At 52.8% G+C, this 26,714-nt stretch overlaps 1 protein-coding gene across 1 annotated transcript; it reads left to right on the forward strand.

The window, feature by feature from the left end:
- The first annotated feature begins 1,685 nt into the window (after positions 1 to 1,685).
- Positions 1,686 to 26,100, forward strand: MYRF (myelin regulatory factor). The gene is made up of 27 exons (XM_062494596.1): positions 1,686 to 1,710; positions 2,958 to 3,045; positions 3,793 to 4,119; positions 6,639 to 6,700; positions 9,103 to 9,424; positions 9,761 to 9,933; positions 10,153 to 10,276; positions 15,139 to 15,334; positions 15,934 to 16,010; positions 16,514 to 16,624; positions 16,899 to 16,989; positions 17,723 to 17,923; positions 18,537 to 18,645; positions 19,181 to 19,290; positions 19,749 to 19,909; positions 20,339 to 20,411; positions 20,987 to 21,075; positions 21,415 to 21,483; positions 21,988 to 22,068; positions 23,157 to 23,242; positions 23,344 to 23,505; positions 24,163 to 24,441; positions 24,532 to 24,622; positions 24,934 to 25,008; positions 25,142 to 25,244; positions 25,746 to 25,820; positions 26,014 to 26,100. Exons 1-27 carry the CDS (start codon positions 1,686 to 1,688, stop codon positions 26,098 to 26,100), a joined length of 3,447 nt encoding a protein of 1,148 aa, XP_062350580.1.
- Positions 26,101 to 26,714: the final 614 nt, after the last annotated feature.

The following is a 26,714-nucleotide window of genomic DNA, read 5'->3' on the forward strand; positions in this document are numbered from 1 at the left end:
GTAGGAATTGAAGAGGGAGGGGAGACTGTTATAAATAGAAATTCCATAAACTTCTCAGCCTATCACTCCAGGAGAATTCCGGGTTAAATCCCTCAGACCTGTAAATATGACAGTTCATGGAGGATAACTCCGTTAACCCTTTCCAAGCCCTATGGCCCCGTGCCCACCTCTGGGAGCACCCAAAACTGGGACAAGGAGCTGGGAAGGTGCCACCAGGAGGGATGTGCTGATTGGAGCAGGGGCAGGGAGGAGGCAGCGGGGTAGGGAAGCACCTCTGTTGGGATGTGGAGCGTGTTTGGAGGTTTGGGGAAGGCAGAGAAAACCAGTCCAAACATTGGGATTCCTGACATTCTCACACGTCCGGGGGCCTCAGCCCGCCCGGCTCTGCTCACGAGGAGGGTGCTGAGGGTTTTAACTTCTTGTTCTTCAGGCAGAGGTTGGGGTTTCCTGGGATCACCACTGCTCTTTTCCCAGAGAAAGGTTGGGAAGTGGAGTGGTGATGTGGTGGGAAAGCAGGGTGGCAGTGCCAGGGATGGGGGGAGGATGGGATATGAGGACCTGGTAGGTTTGGGATGGATGAGCCCAGTGCTTCCCTGGGCTCCTCCATCTTTCTTTGCTGGGATGAGAGGCAGGAGCCTGTCCCGTGCGGAGCCATGTGGGTGTTGAGCTTCCCTCCTCAGTGGCTTCCCACTAATCCCCATTTGGGAGGGGGAGGGAATGCCAGTGCCGTTGGGATCTCGTGACTATGGAGCAGTATTAGCTTCTAATTAATCACCTAAGCTGGCTTTGGTAAGAGCCCGGCTGTGTGGAAGCTCCAGGCAAGTGGGACATTCCCAGTCCCTGCCCTGATATCCCTGGATTTGTGGAAATACCACTGTCCTGGAGCAGAGGAAGGTCCTTGATTTCTGGTGGGCAGCCACATCTCCCCTCCAGCCCTGACGCACCTCTCACGTCACCGGGCTTATCTTGCCCTCCTCAAGGTGACTTCAGGGAAGAGGAGGAATCCTGGAATGGTTTGAGTTGGAAGGACCATAAAGCTCATCCAGTTCCACCCTCTTGCCATGGGCAGGGACACCATCCACTATCCCAGGTTTCTCCAAGCCCCATCCAACCTGGCCTGAAACACTTCCAGGAATGGGGCAGCCACAGCTTCTCTGGGCACCCTGTGCCAGGACCTCAGCACTCTCAGAAAATTGGGAAGTGCAGCTTCCTGCTGTCTATAGAGGGTTTCTTGTCCTTCCTGGAGCATTCCTGGACTCCTCTTCCACCATGGAGGTGCTCTTGGAGTTTGGAGGTGTCAGGGAAACCTGCTGGGCTTGGACTTTTCTTGCACAGGCTGAGTCACAAAAATTGGCCAAGGACCCTTTTTGCCGCTTTGATCGTGGATCCCAAGGCTGAAACTTGGGATGAAGACAAGTTTTCTGATGGCTTTGGGGTGGGTGTTTGCCAAAGGTATCCTGTGATTTATGGCCCAGGGTTTTTTTTGGGGTTTTTTTTTTTTTTTTTTTGGCTAAGAGGGAGGCAACGGAGCATGGGGAGGATTCCCACCCTCCTGGAGTGCTCATCCCTGGCAGGAGGTTTTGGGAATGTTATGGGATCACAGTGAGGGCTTGAAGAGGTGCCTTGGGAGATGTGTTTGTGGTAAAAAGTTGGGAGCAGGCGATGGCAGAGATCCTTAAGGATGAATGAGGGACACACGAGTGGCCAACAGTAAGCTCCCATAACTCCAAGGACAAGAGGATGGAGCTACCACATCCCAGGAACTTTGGGACAGAATGTGGCTGTTAGTGGAGGGACAGAAGGCTCCCCTGGGATCTGCAACCCCATACTGGAGGTGGTGGCACAGCTGGAGATCCCGGAGGCTCTGCTTGCCCTGTCCTCTCCTCACCTCAGTGATCACTTGGAAGCAGCGTTGTGTGTCCCTGCTCCAGATGGATCCCGTGTTCACATGGAAGAAAATCCTCACCCTGTCCCCCGGGTCCCTGGGCTCTGCCGCAGAGGTGTCCGAAAAACAAAGTTACCCGGGATTTCCCCCCGCCCCACTCCAGCCAATGTTTCTAAGGCAGAGATCCCTGTATCCACACACACCCTGTCCTCTTGGCAGAATTCCTAGCTGGATTTATTTCTGCCGATTTGCCTGTCTTGGTATGAAAGGGATTTGCAAAGGGAGAGCTGCAATTGGCCGGGGTGGGCTGGAGCCCCCCGGGCCAGCCTTTGCGGATCAGTGGGTGACCTTTCCCGGGAACCTGGGGGATCCAGGGAGTCAGGGGCTTCTCCTGGGCTTTCACGTGGGGTCTTTCAGAATGGTCTTTCGCTGACTTCCTTATCGGAGCGGGGGGAGTTGGGTCTTCTCTTCCACTTTCTTGGCAGTGCCTTTGGCACCGCGGGCTGGCTCCGGCTCTGGCAGCCTCCGGACTCCCACTTGGGAGAGACAGATAAAGGAAGGATTTTCTGTCAACAAAACCCTGCCCAGCTTCCCTGGAACAGGGCAGGGAGGGGAGGAGAATCCCTCTGGAGAAAGGACAGGGAAATCCACTGCCTGACCATGGAGCAGAGGAGAGGGAGGAAGGTCAAGAGCTGGTCCGGAGTTGTGGTGGAGAAACTCCAGTGTGTTCTGCACAGGGTCCAAAGGGAATCATAGAATGTCCTGAGTTGGAAGGGATCCCAAAGGATCTGCTCCCCACCGTGTGTCTGTGCCCCTGCCCTGGCTTGTCCCGCGTGCCCTCTCTCCTGGGATGAAGCTTTACAGCGAGATGCAGTGGGTATGGACAGCTGGCAATCCCCAGGGATCTGCTGATCTAGTGAGTCATCCCTGCCCATAGCAGGGGGTTGGAATGAGGTGATCTTTAAGGGCCCTTCTAAACCATTCTGTGATTCCATGATTCTCAGATCAGTTCTTTGACGCAAGGGTCTGGTGGTGTTTCCCAGCTCATGCTTCCACCTCCTCTCCCCTCCAGGCCATGATATTAATGGAGCTCTGGAACCATCCAACATCGACACCAGCATCCTGGAAGAGTACATCAGCAAGGAAGACTCTCCAGAGATGTAAGTGCTTCCCTTGCTCTGCTGCAGGAACAGTGTTCCTTGTGATTTTCCATTGAGAGATCACAGAATCCTGGAATGGTTTGGGTGGGAGGAACCTTAAAGCTCATCCAGTTCCACCCCTGCCATGGGCAGGACACCTTCCACTATCCCAAGTTGCTTCAAGACCTGCCCAGCCTGTCCTGGAACACTTTCAGGGGTGGGACAGCCACAGCTTCTCTGGAAATCTGTTGAGCAGTTTCCAGCCCTGAAATCTGAGGAATCATTTAGGAATCACCTCTGCCCCTCCAGAGTCTTCCTGGATTACTCTTTGCTCCTTTATCATTCCCAGCCCTTTCTCCTGTCTCTTCTTGGCTTCTTACCTTCAAGTTTTCCCAGTCTTTTGTTCCCTCTCTTTATCCCCCCAAGGGCATTGTAAATACTTTTCCTTAATCTGAGCACTGGAAGATCAGATTAAGTCCTCAGGACTACATGAATGTGGAGAAGGGAAGGATCTCCCTGTGTACCCTGGGTTTGGGAAGGAGGATGGAGTAGACCTGGAGAGCACCAAGGGAATCTGGAGGCAGGGTGGGGGTGGGATCTCTGGCATAGCTGGTCTGTAAAGCTGGAGCACGGTGAGCAGATCCTGCTGGCTACATATTCCTTCAGGTTGCTGTCCTGGGCACTTCAAAACTTCCTGGGTGGATTTTGGACTCTTCCATCAGTCCCATTGACCTTGTTCCCCTGACATTATCCCGTTTTCTCCCTCAGCTGCTTCCCTGAGATCCCTGCTCCCACCAGCTACACACACCCCCAGCCCTCCAGCTCCACCAGCATCCCAGCACCTCCCGCCAGCTCCATCAGCAGCGTGAGCAATCCCTCTCCCAGCACTCCCCTCCACCTCCCTCCTGCCAGCAGCCAGCTCCCCATCCGGCATGGTCCTCTCCTGGCCAATCCCTGCGGAGCTGCCTATGGAGCTCACCTCAACTGCAACAACAACAATGGGATGGTGGTGCCCAAGGGATTCCTGGGTGGCCACTGCCTGAACAACGTGGTCCCTCCAATCAAATCAGAGCCCAAGGCCTCCTACGCACCTGGGTAAGTGGGAATGGGATGGTGGGATAAGGGTGGGTGCTGGGATGGAGGCTCCTGCAGGCTGGTGGCACCTGGAGGGTCCCATAGAGCAGTGACAGCGTTGCTCTGTGGTGAGTCCTCGGTTTTGGACAAGTGGAGCTCCTGAAGCTTCCCAGAAGGTTTTTGGGGAGCATCCCCCATGCCATCGTAGAGCACTGGATACCTCTGCTGGATGTCTGCAGGTGGGAGAATGTTGGAGCGTTTTTTACAGAGGAAGAGACACAGAATAAACTGGAAGGAGACAAAATTTTAGTCTCTGGGATTGAGGAATTCAGTCTCTGGGATGTTGCCATGACTGTCCCAGAGGATAGTTTACTACATTGGGCAGGGAGATGCTCTTCTCATGGCCTGATGTTGTAGATGCTCCACTCCAGAGAAAGAAAAAATGGATCTGATCTGGATGTGTCCTTTTCAACAAGCTCCAAGGAAGGGGAAAGGCTGGTTTTAGGATTGTTTATGGACCCAACTGGAGAGTTTTTCCCAAGAGGAGAAAGGATGTGGTTCCTGCTCTCTGGGATGGATGGAGAATAGTTGCATCCCAAGGTGCTGTGCCGTGCTCCAGCCTGGATCTTTAAGTGGTGGTTGTCCTGGACAGCCTTCTCCCATGGGATTATGGATGCAAGGACAGTGAGGCCAGGATGGCTCCAGGACTGGCTCTTCTCCCTCTGTTTTGTGCCCTCTAGTGTTGCCAGCAAGCACAACGTGGGGATTCCTGAAATTTGGAACACTCAACCAATGACTTGCACCATTTGGATGAACTTGGAAAGACATCCCAGAAAGCTAAAAGGAAAAAAAAAAATTCCTTTCTTTTATTCCCAGACCGGGGGGTTTTCCCTTGCAGTGATCCCAGAAGGATACCTGGAGCTTAGGGGGAATCAAAAGCATGAGGTGATGCCTTGTTATGTCCCTTTCTTCTGGAGGCATCTGGAATTCTGCAGGATGTCATGAGTAAAGATCACGCCTTGCTGTCAGAGGTGGAGACCTCGTTTGGATGTAGCTGAACTGGATCAGCTTTGATGGAAGCATTCCCTCAGCATCCCAGAATTACTTTTCTCCTTTGTGCTAGGCTTTTTCCAGCGGAGAATCATGGAATATCCTGGAAAGGACACACAAGGATAATGGAGTCCACTCCCTGGCCCAAGCATCCCATCATGTGCTCATCCCATCATGTGCTCATCTCATCAGGGCCAATGTGGTGGATAACAAACCCTTCCCTTGGACTAGGCACATCCACGCTACCTCCTTGTGGGAATTCTGCAGTGTTCACCTTTTCCAACCTCCTGGATTCCTTGAATTGTGCTGTTCCCATTTGTTGCTGGCCAAAACTTGGCTTGCTGGTGCATAAATCCTCATAAATCCATAGGAAATACAGTATGAACTCAGATCCTGCATGGCAAGGAGCCTGGAAGTAAGGCTGGGAATAGATGCTCCTGCCAGGCATAGGAAAGGAATGATGGAAAGGTGCTCCAAGGGAAGGTGGAGGATGAAGGAAGATGGCAAGGGGTTTTTTGGGATCACCCTACCTCATCCCTCTCCAGCCCCTGCTATGTGCAACTCCCCATGGAGAATCCAATTAATGGGCCTTGGGCTTCTCTGGCCAGGAAGATCCTGTACCCAGCTGGAATTGTGGGTGCAGACAGGAGCAGAGTTGGACCAGTGTGTCCTGTGCTTTTCCTCCCTGATTCATTTGCTTTTTGGCTGGCTTTTATCCAAGAAGTACTGGGATTTGTCTGGGATTATTTCACATCCATAAAGCTGATGGGTAGGATGGATGAATGGAAAAGAAATACCACAGAAAATGGGAATGTACCGTGGTCTCCGTATCTGTCCCTACTGTGTCACCACACGGGACCTCGTCCTGCCATCCCTAGCAGTGGGTGAAAAATCCCTAGAAAAGGCAGTTAGGAGCTCCCACTTTTTTTTAATTGAGTTTCACAGTCAGGGCCAAATCCTGCTCCTGGTGATTTCAGATAAAATTCGTCACATGGGCTTCCCAGAGCCTCCCATTCCATAGAATCATGGAATTGTTTGGATGGGAAGGGACCATAAAGCCCACCCAGTCCCAGCACCTGCCATGGGCAGGGACACCTTCCACTGTCCCAAGCTGCTCCAAAGCCTTTTCCAGCCTGGCCTGGAACAGCTTCCTGGGATGGGGAGAGAGCTCTGTGCATTCCACTTGAGCACTGACATTTTCACAGGAAGCACACCTTTCCCTGGGAAGCAGATAAATTTCTTTTTTATTTCTTCTCCCTGGGATTCTCACTGTCAGCTCAACAAAACGTCCCTATTCCTGAGCTCCAGTGGGAACAGTGACAGTGATGGCAATCCCAGCTGGACACAGTCAGGGTGTCCAGGATCTGCTTCAGGTGCACCTGGGATTGCCTGCCAGATCCCGGAGGGTGCCTGGATCCACCTGGACCTCTTGGTTGTGCTGGAAACTGGATTTAAATTACTTTCCCTTCTCTTCTCCCATTGCTCCGCAGCACTTTGCCGGACTCTCCCCCAGATTCCGGATCGGAAGCCTACTCTCCTCAGCAGGTGAACGGTAAGTGCTTCCAAAAGAGAGAAGAGAGGGAGGGGGGAAAAATCCTAATCCAAACCCCAAATCCAGCATCCACCCCCTCTTTATTCCGTGGAAGTGGTTGGCTCTGCAGTCTTTATCAGCCGAGAGAAAACAGGCGGCTGCACTACGTGGGGAGATTATCAGTTAGTAAATATCCCTCGGCTTTCGCCCATTGTTCTGCTCCCGGCTTTGGAAAAGGGGAGAGGGACCAGCACAGAAGGCGAGCCGGGAATCCACGGACACAGAATCCGTGGTGGGAATCCAGAAATCCACGGACGCTGAATCCGTGGTGGGAATCTGTAGGAGCAGGGAGATCGTGGCGGGGTGGGATGTGGAGCCTGGCATCCCCCTTGTCCTGCCCTCTGCCTCGGGAACACGGAGCAGGAACACGTCCCTGACATGGAACCTGCCTCTGGGAAGCAGCCATGAACCTGCCATTCTCCAGTAAGTTCCTTCCCAGCCTTTACCTCCCCTCCAGCTGATCCCAAGGATCTTCTTCTCCCACTGAAAATGGGACCCCCTCCAGGGTTGCTGCAAGGTACCCCTGGCTTCTCCCAGGAAAGCCACTGAGGGTTGTTTGGTCCTTCTGGTGACCTTCACTGTTCTTCCATGGAAAAACTCCTTGGGAAGGAAGGAGAGAAGGTTGTGCTGGTCTCCCTTCCCCCTCAGCAGGAGCACCTTCTTCCCCAGGCTCCAACCCAGTCCCGACTGGGAGCAGTGCCTGCTCCTTTTTTTTTTTTTTTTTTTTTTTTCATGGAAGAGGTCAAGAGTTCTGTTTATCTTGCTAAAAAAAATCCCTGGAATTCCTCCTGGCCCTTCCTTAAATATAACAAAGAGGCCGGGTTGCTCACCATGGGGAGAGCAGCTTTGGAGTGCTCAGAGCTCACTTGGGAAGGAGAGGAGCCTCCGGAGGGTACCCACGAAGCTGGGATGGCATTCCAGGACATGATTTTTCCTAAATTTGGGGATGCCTTGGGCAAGCACATCGCTTGCCTATGTATCCTTGGTTGGGCTGTCCCTGAGGCAGCTCCCAAAGAAAGGCTGGCTTGGGATTGAGCCTGGAAGGAGGAATCCAGTTCCACGTGTGTGGAAAAGGTACTGAGAGGTCCCAGCGGGAAGCAGAAAACCTTGGAAGGGAGCAGAATGAGTGGAAGCAGCCCTGCCCTGGCTGCCTTCAGCAGGAGGACCCAGCACAAACACATTCCAGTTTTCCAGACCTTCTGACGGGAGTTTTCCCATTCCTGGTCAAGTGCTTTGGGCTCGTTACTCAGCCCCTGCCTGGGTGTTCTGAGGCCAAAGTCCATCCAGCTCAGCCTGGAAAGATCCAACAGATCCTTCCCTGCCGTTCCTCTCCATGTGCCCAAAGGCTGTGCCTGGCTTGGTTGCCAGTCCCTGGATATGTTTTCCAATTGGATTTCCACATTGGATCATGAGGAAGCTTTGTCTTGCACTTAAAACAAAGTCACTGTCTCTTCCTACTCTGCAGTTTCCTTACATCCTGGGAGTCAAGACCCTCATTCCTGCTGGGATTGCAGTGTCCTGTGAGGACACCTGAAGGCACAGGTTGATGCAAATATCAGGGAAAGGCTGGAAAAACAGATAAGCTTTGTCCTGGTGAAGAAAAAGGAGGCTAGAGGCTGGAGAGGGACTTTGGACAAGGGCATGGAATGCCAGGACAAGAGGGGATGGCTTCTCCCTCTACCAAAGGGACACTGGGAAGGAATTCTTCCCTGTGAGGGTGGTGAGACCCTGTGATGGATTTCCAAGAGAAACTGTGGCTGCCTCATCCCTGGAAGTGTTCAAGGCCAGGTCAAACAGGGCTTGGAGCAACATGGGATAAGGGAAGGTGTCCCTGCCCATGGAAGGGAGTGGATCTGGAATGTTGAGGTGATGAGGAGCAGGGCAGGAAGGGACGTGGATTTGCATGTCCCTCCACACCCCAAACATTTCTGTTGCTGCTGGTGTAGTCAAATCCACTCCAATTATGGAATGGCTTTAGTGTCCCGTTACAAATGGGGGAGGAGAAAGGTGGGATCGCATTTGAATGTCCCTTTTTATTTATTTAAATTCAGGGATCAAAGTCTCCTCCTGGTTTCAATTAAAATGTTTAAAGTGCCCCTTCAGAAATCCTCCCTGGAAATGCTGGGGGTAATTCCATTGGCTCTTCTCCCTCATTGTTCTATGGAATGATAGGATCTTGGAATGGTTTTGGGTGGAAAAAGGACCTTAAGGCTCATCCCGTTCCAACCCCTGCCATGGGCAGGGACACTTTCCCTAACCCAGGCTGTTCCAAGCCTCATCCAGCCTGAGAATCCAAGAAAACCGGGTCAGTGCTGGACCTGGGATCAGGATACTCCTAACTTTGCCTCTTTCTCCCTTTCCAGATCCTCACCTCCTCCGGACCATGACTCCCGAAAATATGTGTCACATGACTCCCCCTTCCCGCCTGGAGCACCCTCCTCCTCCTCCACCACCACCTCCTCCACCCCCTCACCTCCAGGGTCCCCCACCACCGCCCCCACCACCCCCTCACCCCCTCCAGCCACAGCACAATTCCCACTTTCCCGGCCTGCAGCGGGAAATGTTCCTGAAGGCCGAACCCCTGATGCCTCCGTACGGCGTTGGGCCGGGAATGGCGCCCGCCGAGCTCCACCATGCCCAGCAATCCCAGATGCTGCACCAGCTCCTCCAGCAGCATGGAGCAGAGTAAGGCTGGGAATGGCAGCTGGAGGGAGGTGTGGGGATGCCTGAATTGTGGGGTTCAAATGGTGGGAACAAATGAGGGGAAATCTATGGAAGGTTCCCTGCCTGTGGTGGGGTGTTGGAACCGGATGAGCTTTAAGGTCCCTTCCAATCCAAACCATCCTGGGATTCTGTGGAATTAAAGGTGTGGCTCAGCACATGAGTGACCCAGACTCAGCAGTGTGGGATAAGGTGGGACAGCGCTGTGGGAACGTTGTGTTTTCCATATGGGATCCCACTTGTGGTCAGGGGTTGTGGGATTGTCACCTCCCAAGTCTCTGTTCCCTGCGGTATCCACAGCCTCCCGGTGCATCCCGCCAAGAAGAGGAAACACTCCGAGTCCCCCCCCAACACCCTCAATGCCCAGATGCTCAACGGGCTGATCAAGCAGGAGCCGGGAATGGGATCCGTGCCGCTCAATCCCGATCGTGTCCAGACCCCTCCCTGGCACCAGCCGGGTGCGCTCTCACCAGGTACCCCCACTGTTCCCCAAATTCCAACCCTGCTCCCACCGGGCCAGGGAGGAGGTTGTCAACCTGTGGGATTCACCCCTGGCCTGGATCTGGTGCTGCCCTGGAAGTCAAGAGGGAAGCTTCAGGAAGTGCCAGTCACTTCCTTAGGCTCCCACCCCTCTGGATACTCAGCCCAGTGAGTAAAATTGGGATTTTAATCCATTTTAACATTCTCTGCAGGCCTGATTCAGGATAACGACAGCCTGAATGGCTCCTACCTGGATCCCAACTTCCAGTCCATCAAGTGGCAGCCACACCAGCAGAACAAGTGGGCAACTTTGTATGATGCCAACTACAAGGAGCTGTGAGTAATTCCTTTGCCGCTGGAAAAAGTGGGCTTTGCTTTCCTTGTGCAAGTGGCAAGCCGCTGGGGTTGGGAGCATCCCACTCAAAATATGGGATAAGGATCTCCTTGGGCTGGGCTTTGTGGTGGAGGTAATGCTCCCCACTGCCCATTTCTTACTGGGAACATTACTTTCCACACTTTTTATGGTTAATTAAGGAATAGCAGAAGGCATTTCAGCAGCAGCTTCAGTGACAATTCCACAGCCACTCAGACCTTGCTCAACATGGCAAATCTGGCCTTGTCCTGAGGAAAGTTGGAACACCTTTCCCTCCCTCCCTAGGTTTACCAGGATCCTGGATTTTAAATTTAGGATTGGGAATTCCTAGTGTGGGTGGCTGGAGGTCATCCATAGCCACCTCAGGACAGCTTGAGCAGCATGGAAAGGAGCTTGAAGGAGGAGAAGGAATGGGAGTGGTTGAGGGGGCAGAGGAGGAAGGAAAGAGAAGGAAGTGATTTAGGAAATCTAGGAATTGGTGGACAGGCCAGAGAGGAAGGCTGGGATGACCAAGACAGGGAAAAGAGAAGTGGGAAGGTGGGCTGGGAATGGAGGCAGCAGAAGGTGGAGACAGCGGAAGGTGGAGACAGCACAGTGGGAAGGAGGAGTGCTCAGGAGGAAACCACTCTGGATCCTCCCTGCATTCCTGGGAGGTGACAAAGAGCTGGCAAACAGTGGGATGGCTCCCAGGAACCTCCCAGGGACCCTCTGTTCCTTCTCAATTCCCTCCCTCCTCTTTCCACACTGCCAGCTGGGGTCCTGTGAGGGACACAGAGCAGGGAATGCTCCGGTGCCTGTGGATAACGCAGGGCTATGATCATACTGTGCCTGGGAATGGGAGCCAAAGGTGGGGGCAGAGTCCCAGCTTTCCCACACAAATCTGCTCATCCAGTCTTTATCCCATCTTTCATGGTGGTTCCAGGGCAGGGAATTCTCTGTTGGAGCTGGTCGCCTGTTTTGGACTCTGTGGCTGTTTCCCTACCTCACAGCAGGAGAGGGATAATTTGGGAAGACAGTTCCTTCTGGTTTACCAAGTCATTTCCATCAAAGAATATCAGCAGCTCCAAAACCATCCTGCACCTTTCCCTGCTCTCCACCACCAGTTTGCTCCCTCTGGATGGTGGGATGGGGAAAGCTGAGCATCTCCCATGGATGCTGCCCCCAAATCCCTCCTCCATGTGCAGGAATACTGCTGTCACCTCCTGTGACCTCTGTCTGGACATGTCACCTCTTATCCTTTGGTTTTCCCAGCTTCCCTTTTCCTTCTAGTCACTTCCTGCTCTGAGAAAATTATTTTCCATCCCAAACACATCACAGCTTGTCCCAGGCAATTTCCAGGCATTTCTATCCCACTTCCAGAGTTTTTCCATGCACTCTGGTGTCCCCAGGTGCATTGGCAGAAACAAACTCCATGATATTTTCTGCTGGACATGGAGCAGTTGCTGGAGAACACTTACAAAACTGGCCCTGCTCTTTGGATCTTGGGATCACTTCCCTAATTCCTGCTTTCAGGATTTAGGGTAAAAGCCAGAGCAAACCCACTCCTGGGGCATTGAGGTCGTCATCATCCTGTTGTGTAAGGAACAAATTCCATTGAGGTGACTCCATGGAGATTTGAGGAAGCCAAGTGGGCTTTGTTGTGGTGCTGGATTTGAGCAGAATTAAGGGTTAAAGGTTGATTGATAAATTAATTTTTAGCTCCACTTTACTTCAGGGGACTCTTCCTGCTCCTGTGCAAGCCGGACCTACGTCTCTTTTTAAATGGAATATCCCTTAATTCTGCTGGTGCAGCACTTTCCTGGGATAATCTATGAGAAACACAAAAAAAATTTGTCCATTTTCCTTGCTCCTATGATGGCATTTTTTAGGATGGTTAATTCAAATTTGGCAGATGGGAATTGTCTCCTTCCTTTCTGCTTTTGGGGGTCCACAGCAAACGAGCAGCATCCACATCCAGATCCATAATTATTCCCAGTCTGGTTTCTGCTGCCATTCCCAGTCTGGTTTCTGCTGGAAGCTGTCCCCAGTCTCGATGTGCTGTTTGAGTTCCCTGTGATCCAGGTGCCCAAAACCTTTTCACAGCCTCAGGAATGTGAATCATCTGAATTATCTGATTTTTCTTACTCTTGATCCTAAGAAAAAAGTCCAGAAAGGAGGTGAAGGAGGGAGAGCATGGGAAGCTGTCCAGGTTCTTACCAGATCCTTGGGAGTGATTACAGGGTAAAAAATACAATTAGTGCTATTCCATGTTTTCCTCCCCTTGCACACAAAAAATTAGGTTCCATAAGGGGATGGGATAGGGATTAGGTTCCCGTGTCTCAGGTTTTGCCAAGGAATCTGTGTTGTTGGAGGAGACAGAAATCCCTGGATTAATTTTATGGATAACATACAATGTTTTTGGCCTTTTGCTCTGATTTTGTGGTTTTAGACTCAGTGAACTTTTCCAGGGATGAGGTGGTTTCCAGCAGTGGAGCCAAAGAGGCCTGGAACCGGGCAATTCCCTGATTTACTCCTGGGAGAAGGAGCCATTCATCTCCCTGACAGCGGGCTCCGATAAATTCCAGCTCCCTCCTCCTTCTCCGAGCTTGAGAGAAGGCAGCTGGGAATAGTGCAGCCCTTCATGGAAACACCTCCATGCTGAGGCCAGAGCCTTGGGAAACTGTGAAAGTGCTGTTCTTTTCCCATCCAGTAAACTGGTCCTCTCTGAGGGGCTAATCCTGGGGTTTTGGGATCCCACCCTTCGGCTGGGAGAAGTGTCTGGAGAAACAGCTCCAAACTTGGCTGTGCTGCACATCCTGGATCTCACCAAAGGACTGGAGACCAGTGGGGTGTGGTCCAGACCTGCTGGATGTGTTTTGGGATACGTGATATGAGGATGGATGTAACCTGGGAAGCTGAAGGGAATGTATGGTATGGACACACTGGTGGGATTGTGTGGGAGAGATAAAAGTGCCCTGCTGTTCAGCTGGAGTTAGGGAATACATGGAATTAGGGAATGTCTTTGGATTAGGGGTCTCCCAATGTTATGTTTTAGGAATGGTTTAGATATGGGGGAACCTGGAAGGAAGAAAGGATTGGGGGAACATGAGCATCCCTCTGCCATCCTGCTCTTGGCCAAATCCTAATGCAGTTCCCAGTGAGGAGTTTGTAACCCCTCACCCTCACTGGGATGGGGAAAAACCTCCTCTGATCCTGCCCTTCTGTCCTGCCTTAATCCACCCCTGTCAATGGGGATGTTCGGGATCGAATAATCCATTTGACCCCAGACCTTTTATTCCTGACACTGCCCTTTGGCCCCTGCACTCTCCCTGGAAAAGCCAGCGTGGAAAACAGCTTCCCTTTGATCAATCCCAGTGCAGAGATAGCCATTGGGAAAATGGGAAAATTGGTGATAAGGAACCTCTGAAAGGGGTGGGAGACCTGGAATTTCCAGAAGGCAGAGGAGGGGGAGTCTGCCTGTCTCCCCTCTTTCAGCACATATTTAGCAGCCATCAGTTTTCCCATTTGGGAATCATCCATGGCTTGGAAGTTCGGACAGATCCTCCCTCTCCTTGGCTTTGCCAGTTAAAAAAACAGTGGGAAGAGTGGTGAGCACTCGGGAGCCATAAAAACAACCAGGAATGGCTTTGCTTGGATCTCCTTGGGATGAGGGATCAGCTTCAGCTGCGTGTCCCAGTCCGGAATATCCAGATGGAGAATCCAGGGCTGAGGCTGGGAGGAGGTTGGGGAATTCCTCTCGTGCCTCTGGGCTAAGGTAGTGCTCTGCTCCCACCGCCTGGTTTGTGTCTGGAGAAGGGCACAGCATTCCCAACTCCCTGGGGCGTAAGGAGCGAGTAGTTCCTCGTGGCCATCCCAGAATTACTCATGGCAACCTGGAATCACTCCCAGCTCTCATCCACATTAATTCCTCAGGTGGTTGCAGAGGGAGAATGGATTTATTCCAGAAAAACAAAAAAAGAGGGATACCAGTGAAGAATCCCTGTCTCCTGCTTCCCAGAGTCTCCTGAGTTCTGCCACATTCCTTACTGTCAGTCTGTCCACATCCCCTCCCAGTCTTTCTGGAGGTGGTTTGGTTTTGGGGGAAAAGTACTCCATAATTTTTAAGTCTGAGGTCCAGGGTTGGGCTGAGCTCCCCTTTTACCTCATGCCTTGTTCCTTAATTAAAAACAATGGGATTTGGGTGTTCTGTAGGATGAGAGGCAGCTCCTTCCCCCCCTTCCGAGGGCCCACCAGCCCAGGACTGGGCTTTATGGATGGTGAGTAAAACGGACTCGCTGCAAAGGCCACGTATTTCCCTGATTCCCATGGAAACCAGCCCATTAAGGAGATGTAGATTAAACCTTTCCAGCTGGTGTGTGTTCATGGAGCAGCCAGGACCCCTCCTCCTCCCTCCCTCTCCTCCTTCTCCAGACCTGTCCTCTGGGAGCTTTTCCACAGCAGCCTGAGCAGGTGGTTGTGATTTCAGCAGGAATTTGGGATACAGGGGTACAGCCTGTTAAGAGGTGACACGGGGAATGCCACAAGGTGTGGGTCAGTCTGAGCTGCTTCTCCCAGTGAGCCACGTTAAAGGGATGCTCCAGGCTTTGGAGAGGCTTTGGGAATCTTGGGAACTCCATATTCATTCCCATTTGAATGGGAAGAGCTGTAGAATGATGTGGGTCGTAAGGGACCTTATAGATCATCCCTTGGTGATCCATGGGCAGGGACACCTTCCACTAGCCCAGATTGCTCCAAGCCCCTCCAGCCTGACACGGAACACTTTCAGGGATGGGTTATCCACAGTTTCTGTGGGAAATTCCTTCTCTCACCTGCTCCCTCTTCCCAGCCCAATGCTCACGTACCGCGTGGATGCTGACAAGGGCTTCAACTTCTCCGTGGGAGACGATGCCTTCGTGTGCCAGAAGAAGAACCACTTCCAGGTCACCGTGTACATCGGAATGCTCGGCGATCCCAAGTACGTGAAGACCCCCGAGGGCCTGAAACCCTTGGAATGCTTCTACCTGAAGCTGCACGGAGTGAAAGTAAGCGGGAGCTGAGGGACTGTGGTGAATCCAGCTGGGAAAAGTGGGGTTGGGAGGTGGCAGGTAACACCAGTTCTTCATGTAGTAGAGGAATGTGTGGAATCACAGAATCATGGAATTGGTTAGGTGGGAAAAGCCCTCTAGGATCATGGAGTCCAGCCCTTCCCCCAGCACTGCCAAGGCCACTACTAATCCATGTCCCCAAGTGCCACATCCACACAAATCCCTCTAGGAATGGTGACATTATCACTGCCCTGGGCAGCCTGTTTCAATGTCTGACCACCCTTTCCGTGAAGGAATTTTCCCTAATATCCAATCTAAACATCTCCATTGAGGCCATTGAAATACAACTGCTAAGGTGGGCTCAGTCTGGCTATCTTCAGGACTGCTTTCCACTGGCCTTTGACTCCAGAGGGATAAAGGCACTTCAGGAAGATCCTTCCACCCTCAACTTTTTTTTGACACTTGGACAATGACCACACATTCAGGCTGGATGTTGGATCTACCCAGGCATGGAAGGGTGGGCAATGAGCTGGAAAGGAGGAGGGAAAGGGAAGGTCTGTGTGCTCTGTACCACATTCCAAAATCCTTCTCTCCAGCTCGAGGCCTTGAACCAGTCCATCAACATTGAGCAGTCGCAGTCGGACCGCAGCAAACGGCCCTTCAACCCCGTCACGTGAGTATGGCCACATGGGAATGAGCATCCTGTGTTTCCAGGGAACGAGCAACAGCAGGAGAAGGTGGGGAAATGGTAGAGTCAGAGGTCTCCCAGTCTACTGTGTGTGGATGTCACACTCTCCATTTTTCTTCTGTTTTCCTTTTCCTTTCCCTGCACTCCCAACCCTGTTCTGTGCCCACTTCTGCCATGGTGAAGCAGGCCAGGAGATGGCCATTCCCAAAAAAAGCCCTCCTTTCCATGTTGTGGCTCCAGCCTCTCCATACCTGGTTCCTCAGACCAGCCTCAGGGCATGAAGAATGTATTGCAGGTCCCAGGATTGGACCAGTGTCCAGCTGGGAATGAGGAAAGAGTTTTGTTGGGTTCAAAGGGCCTGCAGGTACAGGAAAACTGTGCACTTCCCACCTAAGGAAGGAAGAGCTAGGAGAGGAGTGGTAAAAGATAGCCACCATTCCCAGATAACCACCATCCTCACTCATTCCTTTGTTTTCCTCTCCTTCCAGGGTGAACCTGCCCCCAGAGCAGGTCACCAAGGTCACCGTGGGGCGGCTGCACTTCAGCGAGACCACGGCCAACAACATGAGGAAAAAAGGCAAACCCAACCCGGACCAGAGGTGAGGGAGGACACGGGGACCTGCTCCAGAACATCCTGAGAACCCTGTGGATCTGCCTGTCCCTGGGTTGGGACAGAGTGGCTGGAGTGGGATGTGGGGATAGGGCCTGTATTGTGGACACCAGAAGGGTGTCCGTGCCCTGGGAGGGGTTGGGGACACCCAGTACAAGGAGAGGGGGTGCTGCGAGCCCTCCGTGGTGCCCGATGCTCCAGAGGGGATGGAGATCCAGCTCTTCCCAGCACAGGATGTGTCTCTGAGCTGTGTCCCTCCACAGGTACTTCATGCTGGTGGTGGCCCTGCAGGCACACGCCCAGAACCAAAACTACACGCTGGCAGCCCACATCTCCGAGCGGATCATCGTCCGGGTAAATCCCTGTCCTCTCCCTCTGTCCCCACACTCCTTTGCTGCACCATCCTGGGCTGTTTCCCACATTCCACAGCCAGAAAATGGGGTTGTGGTTTAGCGGTGAATGTGGTGGTGGTGCTGCTGGGTTGGCTTTGATGTTCATAGAGGTCTTTTCCAAACTTGATTTCCTGCCTTTCCCACTTTCTCCAGACTCTCCCTGCCTTGCTTGTAGCTTTTGCTATCCACACTTGGGTTCTGGCTTCAGATTTTCCATTTAACAGGTTCAAGAACCTGTTACAGGATAAGGAAGGAATCCCATTCTCCAAATGGGATCGGTGTCTATTAGATTTGTTGGGAATCAGGGAAGAGTGTTGTTGGAACTCTGCAGCAGGAACAAGAAGATGCAGGAAAACTGGGCACTTTCCCAGAACATCAACTTTTCACGTCCTAAGGGAGAGGAGTGGGAAAAGAAAGGTGCATTCCCAGGCTTTCCCAGGGCTTTGCTGGAGCACTCAGCTCAAAAACATGAAAGCAAGTAGTAAAACCCAAACAGAAACCTCAGACAGGAAGTCCACGATGGATTAGGCAGCTTCCCGGATGCCCAGCACAGAATTTCAGGGAATTGCAGGCAGCCTGGAATGCTCTGAATTTGGAGGAGAGGGAGAGGAGAAGAGCCAACCTTCCTCATCTCTGCCTCCCTGTGTTCCCCTCCCTGCCTTTCAGTGAGTCCCTGTTTTCCTGTTTCTCTGCAGGCTTCCAACCCAGGGCAGTTTGAGAGTGACAGTGACGTGCTCTGGCAGCGGGCGCAGCTCCCGGACACCGTGTTCCACCACGGCCGCGTGGGAATCAACACGGACCGCCCGGATGAGGCCCTGGTGGTCCATGGCAACGTGAAGGTCATGGGGTCCCTGATGCACCCTTCGGATGTCCGAGTGAAAGAGGATATCCAGGAGGTGAGAACCTGGAAAGTAGGGTGGGCTTGGGATCACCAAGAGTCTGAAGAACTCCAGTGTTTTTTTGTGAGTACCTTCCAACTTGGGATATTCCATGATCTTATGATGGTAGAGCAGATGGGAAATGCTTTAGGATTCTTTCTGTCCCAACACTGTGTCTTAGGGAATATTGAATATTCCAGTGTTAGCCAGGAGTAGCAAGCAGTGGGGAAAAGGTGGAAAATAAGTGGAAAAAGGTCAATATGGCAGGTACCACACTGGGCCTTGCCAGAGCCTGGGTGAGAGGCTTGGCTCTGCTCTGAATTCCTCTCAGCTGGATTTGCCTGTCCAGAAAAGCTGGATATAATCCTGTCACCTATTTTTGGGAACTGTCTCTTCCCTGTGTCTGGTTCTGCAAGGAGACTCAGTCTCCTGATTTCCCTATCCAAGGATCTTGTCCAGACCTGGACGTTAACCCCAGTGTTTGTCCTTATGGCTGCTCAGAGCAGGGTTCAGGGCTGTCTATCAAAGGAATTCCCATGGGCCATAGTGGATTGTCCTGCTTGGGTGCAGAGTGGTGGGGATTTGAGAAGCAATATCCCCTTGGGAATTCCATGTGCCTGTTTTGTCCCAGGTGGACACCACAGAACAGCTGAAGCGGATCTCCAGGATGAGGCTGGTGCACTACAACTACAAACCCGAGTTTGCAGCCACAGTGGGCATTGACAGCACCTCTGAGACAGGTACATCCATGGGAATACACCTGTGAGTCAGGAATGTCCCATTGGAATACACCTGTGACACAGGAATGTCCTGCAGGAATTCCCTGCTTTTCCCAGGAACTGTACCCAGCTCTGCACCAGGGCAGCCCCCCAGGTGTGAGGTAGGCAAGAGGGGCCTTCCCACCTCCAAAATTAAGGAATCTAATGAAATTCCCTCTTTAGTGAGTGGGAGAGAAGGTGGTACTTCCCATAGGGAGAAGGTTTTTCCAGGTACACTGTGGTGAGGTGATGATCCCTTTCCATAGAATTTGGGAAGCAGCCTTGTGTGACCATCCTCTGCCCTTCAGGGTCCCCAAGGAGCTCTGCATAGCTTGGAATGAGGAGGGTACACCCCTGGTGTCACTCCCTTTGTGTCCAGGGAGTGCAGGATCATCCCATCCCATCCCATCCCATCCCATCCCATCCCATCCCATCCCATCCCATCCCATCCCATCCCATCCCATCCCATCCCATCCCATCCCATCCCATCCCATCCCACTGTTCCATCTTCACACAGGTGTCATCGCTCAGGAAGTGAAGGAGATCCTCCCAGAAGCTGTCAAGGACACTGGGGACCTGGTCTTTTCCAATGGGAAAACCCTGGAGAATTTCCTGGTGGTGAACAAGGTTGGTGGCAGCCAGGAGGCTGGGGAACCTGGCTCAAGGGAATGGTGGAGCTGGATATTGGAAGATGGAAAGTGTGATGCCTGCGAAAAGCCCCCAGATGAGTTTCAGACCTTGCTGGTCTTCCCAAAGTCGGGAGCAGCCCTGGGTGGATATCAGACACCAGCAGGGAGGAACCAGCCTGGTGCTGGTGAAATTTGGCAGCATCTCCCTTGGGAAGGGCTCCTTGTTACAGGCAGCTTCCTGCAGGGAGACTCCCCGTTCTAATCTTCCCTTCCTAGATAAGATAAGGTGCTTATGTCAGGATAACCTGGAGCACCTGGCTTCCTGACCTTTCCCAACCTGTGGCAGCCTGCTTGCTGCTCTGGGATTCAAGGGGACAGTCTCCCAGGACACACATGGATGGCATGGATTATCCAGATCCAGGTGTGCCTCAACCTGCTGGCCTGATTCCCTGGCAGGAGCGGATCTTCATGGAGAATGTGGGAGCCGTGAAGGAGCTGTGCAAGCTGACAGATAACCTGGAAACACGGATTGATGAGCTGGAAAGGTGGAGCCACAAGCTGGCCAAGCTGAAGAGGCTGGACAGCATGAAGTCAACTGTGAGCTCTGGAGCCTTCAGGTACCCATGGAGCCACAGGGAATGTCCCCTTTCATCCCAGGAAGCTCCAAGGGGCAGCTCAGATGGGGTATAGGGAGATGAGGAAGGAGTGGGATGTTAGTTGCTCTCTTTTGGCCTGGAGTGGATTTAAAGAGCTGATCTTCAGGAGGTCTGGAATTCCCACAGGACCAGCCCAACAACACCCAGGATGAAATGGTCTCCATGTTTCCCTAAAGTCAGTGGCTTTCTCACCGCAAAGAGTTTCCCATGCTTCCAGAATCTCCACCCTCACCCTGCTTATGCTTGTTTTGGGGCAAAGCTCCAAAAGGGTTTGTGACTGTCACACCACAAAGAGGTCTTTTGCCACCCAGAAAATCCCATTTTTGCTTTGGATGAACAGGGAGAGCTATCCCTGCCCAGCTTAGCTCCATTCCTCCTTTCTCCTTGCAGCCAAACTGGGAGCCAGTTCAGCCGGGCAGGAAGCATGCCCCACAAAAAGAGACCCCACAAAGTCACCAGCAAGGTAAGGGATGGATCCCAAAGGAGCAGCACTGGGAGCAGAGAAGGGTCAGCCTGGAGAAAAGGAGGATCAGGGGGAACCTCACTGTCCATATATCCGTGGAAGGAGGATGGAGCCAGGAGACTGGGCTCTCCTCCCTGCCTTATCCAAGAGGGAATGGCCTCAGGTTGTGCCAGGGGAGGGCTAGGCTGGATATTAGGGAAAATTTCTTCATGGAAAGGGCTGTCAGGCACTGGCATGGGCTCCAGTGGTGGAGTCCCCATTGCTGGTGGGATTTAAAAACCGTGTGGATGTGGCACTTGCGGACATGGATTAGTGGTGGCCTTGGCAGTGATGGGGGAAGGGTTGGACTCCATGATCCTAGAGGGCTTTTCCAACTTCAGTCTTCCCATGATCTTCCTTTCCATCTCCTAATGGAGACATTAAATGACTTCTAAACTTGGGGAGTTCAGAATTTTCAGGGAGGTAGGAAGAGAGCTCAGGATGGGCTGGGGGAGATTCATGCAAGGACCAGAGCAGTGAGGGAGCTGAGCTGATCCAGGGGGTCCTGAGCTGATCCAGGATTTTTTCCCTCGCAGTCTCCGTCGGTTGTCCCGGAGCAGGCCTGCATCAGCCAGCGCTTCCTTCAGGGCACCATCATTGCCCTGGTCATCATCATGGCATTCAGGTGAGATCCCACTCCTGGGCTTCTGCATCAGCTCCCTCCAGCTCATCCGTGGGGACCGTGTCATCCATGGGGTGTGCAGCGAGGGGCTGTGGATCCATGGCTTCTTCCAGACAATCCTGGAATGCTTTGGATTGGAAGAGACCTTAAAGTTTATCTAGTTCCAACCCCCTGCCATGAGCTGGGAACTTCCACTATCTCAGGTTGCTCCAACCTGGCCTCTAATACTTCCAGGAATAGGGCAGCGGTCTCACCTGGGCTGGAATCCCATGGAAGTGGATCGATCCCATGCTGTATCCCTGATCCCTGCTCCTCCTCATCTTGCCCTTCTCTCTTTTCCAGCGTGGTGTCCATGTCCACGCTCTATGTGCTGAGCCTGCGCAGCGAGGAGGATCTCGTGGACATTGATGGGTGGGTATTTTGGGAATGGCTGGGAGGGATGAGGTCACCTGGGAGAGGCTGGAGCACAGAAACTGGGATTACTGAGCACAATTCCAGAGCTGCAAACCCTGCCAAGCACAGCCACACGTCCCACTCTGATGACGGTTGAATTATCTGGAGCAAGAAGTGAGGAACAGAGAAGGAAAAGGGGATGATGTCCTGTTAGGATGTGCTGAATGTTCCTTGGATGCCTCCAGCTGGACTAAAACAGCCTCATCCCACTGGTGCAACAGGGCTGGATCAGCTTTGGGAGCTTGTGTAACCTGATAATGAGTCTCTTTTTCTCCCTCTCTTTTCCCTCTCCCATTTTCCTCCTGACATCTCTCATCCAACCTATTTTCCTTCTGCTTTGTCTTCGATTTCCCCGTTTTTGTCTTTTCCTTCCCATTATCTTCCATATCCTCTTTCATTCCCTGTCCTCCTGGTCATCTTTCCACTTTCCTGTTCTCCCTGTGTCCCTGCACTGTCCTGTAGCTATTTTGCTGTACCTACTGCCTGTCTCCTGGCCCTCTTTCGGCACGGGGGTCCCGGAATTCCGGTCGCTCTGTGTCCACGGTATGTGACTGTTTCATTATTTCGTTATTTAATTCCTTCGTCCCTTCTCTTGATAGCTCTTTTTTTTTTTCTTCCTGCACCACGAAAGACCAAGAAACTGAAAACAGAGAAAGACATGTGAGACTTCCAGTGGGATTCCAGAAGGAAGGGTTATGGATCTTGTCAGGGAAGGGAAATTTAGAGTAGGAAATGGAAAAATCAAAGCTGTGTAAGGAAAAGGGATGAGGTAGTGGAGGAACATGAGGGATAAGCATTGGATTTAGACTGGGATGAAGGTGAAGCTCCAGAGGCTTGTGCCCCCATTCCCTTTGGGAGACTGGCGTTGAGTCTCCTTTCACCTGGAAAAGAAATCCCTGTAATTAGAGAAATATTGGAGATGACAAAGTGGTTTTTTAATTCCTCTAAATGAATGAAGCTCCATTAATCCCACAGAAACCTGGAGCCATGCTCAGGGACAGGTAAGGCATGGACACAGGTGTCCAGAAGTGCTCCTTGTTCTGCAGACCTGGGAGAAAGATTCCCTCCCTTTCCCATCTCCCTTACCTTCAGGAGATGCCTGTGGTGTCTTCAGCTCAGGTCTTGGATAGCTGCAGTGAAATACCTGGAAGTCCATGGGATGAATCTGGGGGGGGCGAATTGTGTGTGTTTCTAAGGAACAAGGTGAGGAACAGTCTGTCTTCAAGGGATAAGGGGCACATTCCTTAGGGAATTGTGAGAGCTTGGGGCTTGTTGATTCCCAAGCACCTGAAGCACCTGGGAGATTCCTGATGGGAGTCAAATCTGCCATGTACACCCTGTTCCAGCATGTTCCAGGAGGGTTGCTGGTGTCCTGTGCACCAGCTGGGACTTTCCCCTGCCAGACATGGAACTGCCACACGATTCCCTGTGGAATTTCTGAGCTCCCCTTGCTGTCTTCATGGCTCTTGTACCTTTCTCCTGCCTTTCCCAGACCAGTTTTTCTCTTCCACATCTCTACTTACTCCATGTCCCTCTTCCCATCCTCCTGCTGCAGACACTTTTCTCCCCACCTACAAGTGACCCCAGCGTCCACATCCAGGAGGTTTCCAGCATCTTTCCCTGCATTCCAGGTCAAGCCAGAACATTGACAAAACACAGACAGTGCGATCCACAGCCGCATCCAACGGAGCCAGCAGCAGGACCCCCCCAGAGCATGGTAGGTGATGGATTGGGATGGCTCTGTTTTCATGGAAGGGCTGCAGGACAGCAGGTGCTGCTCCCATTCCATCCCTTGACTTACTCCCTGTGTCCCTGCAGTCCTGGATGAGGGGCATGGAGTAGCCCTTGGCATTCCCGGTCGCGGTGTGCTGGCCTGTTTCAGCCCTCCCTGTTTTTCCACGTGCTGCTCCACTGCTCCCACCGACATCTCCTCCGTTGTCCCCTCGGAGACCAGCCCTGCCCATGCCACCAACCAGACAGGTGAGGGCCAGCCCAGATTCCCAGAAATGCTGGGACATCTCCAAGGTTTGTGTCACCTCGTGTCCTTTGCCCTGCTCCTTGTGAGAAGGTCTCCTCCAGGATGAACAATTCCACCTCCCTCTCCCCTCCAGATGCTTCATCATTCTCATTCCACTCATTTGGAAGCTTTCTAATAGGTGATACCCTTTTTATCCTTATCCTTGGATATATCCTTCTCTCTTTGTCCTTCTCTGCCCATGTAGTGCAGAACCTGTTGGATCCTGTTGCCAGGGGAATGGGGGAGCTGGAAAGAATTTGGAGCTTTCCCACGTTGCCAGCAAAAAGTCATGGGAAGCTTCACCAGAGCAGCCCCACCTTGAGGTCTGACCTCATTCCCTCCTCATTCCATCATCAGCTCTGTCAGGCACAGAGGGAATGGAAGCACAGAATCCTGGAATGCTTTGGGTCAGAAGGAATCTTAAAAGCCCATCTGGTTCAACCCCTAACATGGGCAGGGAACTTTCCACTGTCCCAGTTTGCTCCAAGCCCTGTCCAACCTGGCCTGGAGCACTTCCAGGGATGGGGCAGACACAGGAGGTGACATGGGGACAGGGACATCCCAGTGCTCTCATCCTCTCTCTGCCTCTCAGCACAACCTTCTCTCCTGTCTTTCCACAGACCAAAGCCAGCCTTCCCTCCTGCCAGTGACAAATATCAAAGCCAAATCCAGGGGCATCACCGGGAAATCCACCTCCTACACCAAGTGGCCAAAGACTCCTGACAGGTCTCAGAGCTTCGGCAGCCCCAATGCCAGCCCCTCCTCCCCCTTCTCCCACATCCAGGGCAAATCCAAGTACATCTCCAACCTCTCGCTCTCCCGCAGCAGCTCCCGGCAGCAGCGCAGCCTCCGGCAGCCGGTGAGCGAGCGGCCCCACACGGAGCAGCCCGGCACGGATGGTACGTGGATCCCATCTTCTTTCCCTTCCAGCCTATGCTCTCGGGATTTCCTACCCTTTGTTGTTCCTACACTTCTTGTTCTCTCCCCAGCAGGGCCCAGCCCGGTGCTGCAATCCATCCGGATCCTGGAGATCAACCTGGCCATCCATTCCCAGTACTGTGCCGCCGCCGATGCCTGCAGGTGAGCCTGAAGGGCTGGCTGGTGGCATCTTGGTGGCGCTTTGGTGGCAGAAGCCCTGTAGGAGTAGAAAATAGGAAAATCTGGGAGTTTTCCCAAGATTTTCTTGGGTATTTCTTGCCAGCACTTCATGCTGCTCCATGGGAAGAGGAGCTGGTGCTCCCAGCTTTCCCTCAGGGGTTGTGTTTGGTGGTGGGCTTCTCCTTGGGATATTGAGAAGTTTGCCCCTCTGAATTCTCAGCCTGCCAGGGATTTTGGGTCCTGTCCTGGCCTTCCCACAGCCTGGTGACATCTAATGCTCTCTGTGTTCCCAGGACTGGGAATTTCAGCTACCGTATCCCTGTGAGCCAGCAGACAGCTGTGAACACCAACCTGACCCTAGAGATGAAGTGAGTGTCCATGGATCTTGTCCTTTTGGAGCCCCTGGAGTGACTGATGTGGCCATGGTGTCTCCACGGGAAAGGGACACTTTTCCCCCACATGTTCCCCCTTCCAGGCTCTCACGGTGTCCTCTCTTCCCAGCTCCTCCTCCGCTGTGTCCATCTCCCTCTGTGGCCTTGTCTCCAGTGATCCCTGCCAGGATGCTGTGAGTGGGAACAGCTCCACTGACTCCACAGATGCACAGGTAGGGAGAAGAGGACAGCTCACAAAATACCCATGGAATCATTGAGGTTGGAAAAGTCCAACCATTTTCCCAGCACTGCCAAGGCCACCATGTCCCCAAATGCCACATCCACACAGAATCCCTCCAGGAATGGGGACTCCACTACTGTCCTGGGCAGCTCTTCCCATGAAGGAATTTTCCCTAATATCCAACTTAAACCACCCCTGGAAGAGCTTGAGTCCATTTCTTCTCTGTTCCCTGGGAGCAGAGCCTGATCCCATCCTGGCTGCCCTCTCCAGTCAGGGAGTTGTGCAGAGCCAGAAGCTCTTCCCAGAGCCTCCTTTTCTCCAGGCTGAGTCCCCCCAGCTCCCAGAGACCTTCCTCATCCCACTTGTGTTCTTGGAAACATCCGTGGGTTCACTTGACAGCATGAGGCTGTAGATTTCCTCACAGATCCAGCCTGGAGAACATCCCCCAAAGTCATCCCTGATTTCATCCCAGCTCTTCCCCTTCCTTCCCCAGGACACCATGCACCGCTGGCCCCTGGTGATGCTGTCCTTCCGAGAGTTTTCCTACCACTTCCGAGTGGCACAGCCAGTGAGTACCCACAGCTTATCCAGGGCCACGTGGAAGGAGAGAAATGTGGGATTTATGAAATATGGGAAATGCAGGTTTAGCACCAAGAGCTTCCCACAGTCCTGCAGGGGTGGTAGGAGGATGATCTGTCCCTGCCCCAGGTCATAATCCAGGTGGAATTCCACCCTCTCTAAGCTGCTTTTCCCATCCCCAGGGCCAAGCCGACTGCAGCACTTCCCTGGAGCAGCTGGGACACCTCTTCACTGACTATTACTTCCAGTTCTTCTGGCTCTGTGAGTGAGTCCTGGCAGCACCAGTGCCCTCTGCTCAGAGACAGGAGGGGAACTGGTGCCACTGGGAGCCTCCCAAATTCCCTGCTCCGCTGGCCCCCAGCCCCACCTCATCCCCGTGTCCTGCGGCAGCTCCGGAGCTGGAATGGTGATGGCTGGAGACACTGAAGCTCAGCACATACAGGACCTAAAAGCCACCACCAGCCCTGTGGTGGCTCATGGGGGGGAACCTCGCACCGATTCCCAGCATCCCATATCCCTCTCCTTCCCTTATGGGGATGTTTGTGTCCTCCATCACTTCCCCTTCCAACGCTGGATTTGGAAGCATGACACCAGACTGAGTGTGGACAGCTCTGCCACGTTGCAGATGGATGCTCCTTCAATGGACAGGAGCCCCATCCCGGTGCTCCCAGATGTCCCACATCAGTTCTTCACAACACTGGAATTGCTTCAACACTGGAGCCCTTTCCAAGAGCCAAACGCTGGAGTTTGGCCTGGAAAGGATGGCTGTGCCTGGACCTACTGGAAGTCTTACACTGGAGTTGCTGTTCCTTCTGCTTGGCCCAGGGCCACTTCCCACAGACTTCCCAGAGACTCCCAGACCTGCCAATGGACACGTTCCTCT

The sequence above is a fragment of the Cinclus cinclus genome, chromosome 6, assembly GCF_963662255.1.
Source record: "Cinclus cinclus chromosome 6, bCinCin1.1, whole genome shotgun sequence".
In the NCBI taxonomy this organism is placed as follows: domain Eukaryota; kingdom Metazoa; phylum Chordata; class Aves; order Passeriformes; family Cinclidae; genus Cinclus; species Cinclus cinclus.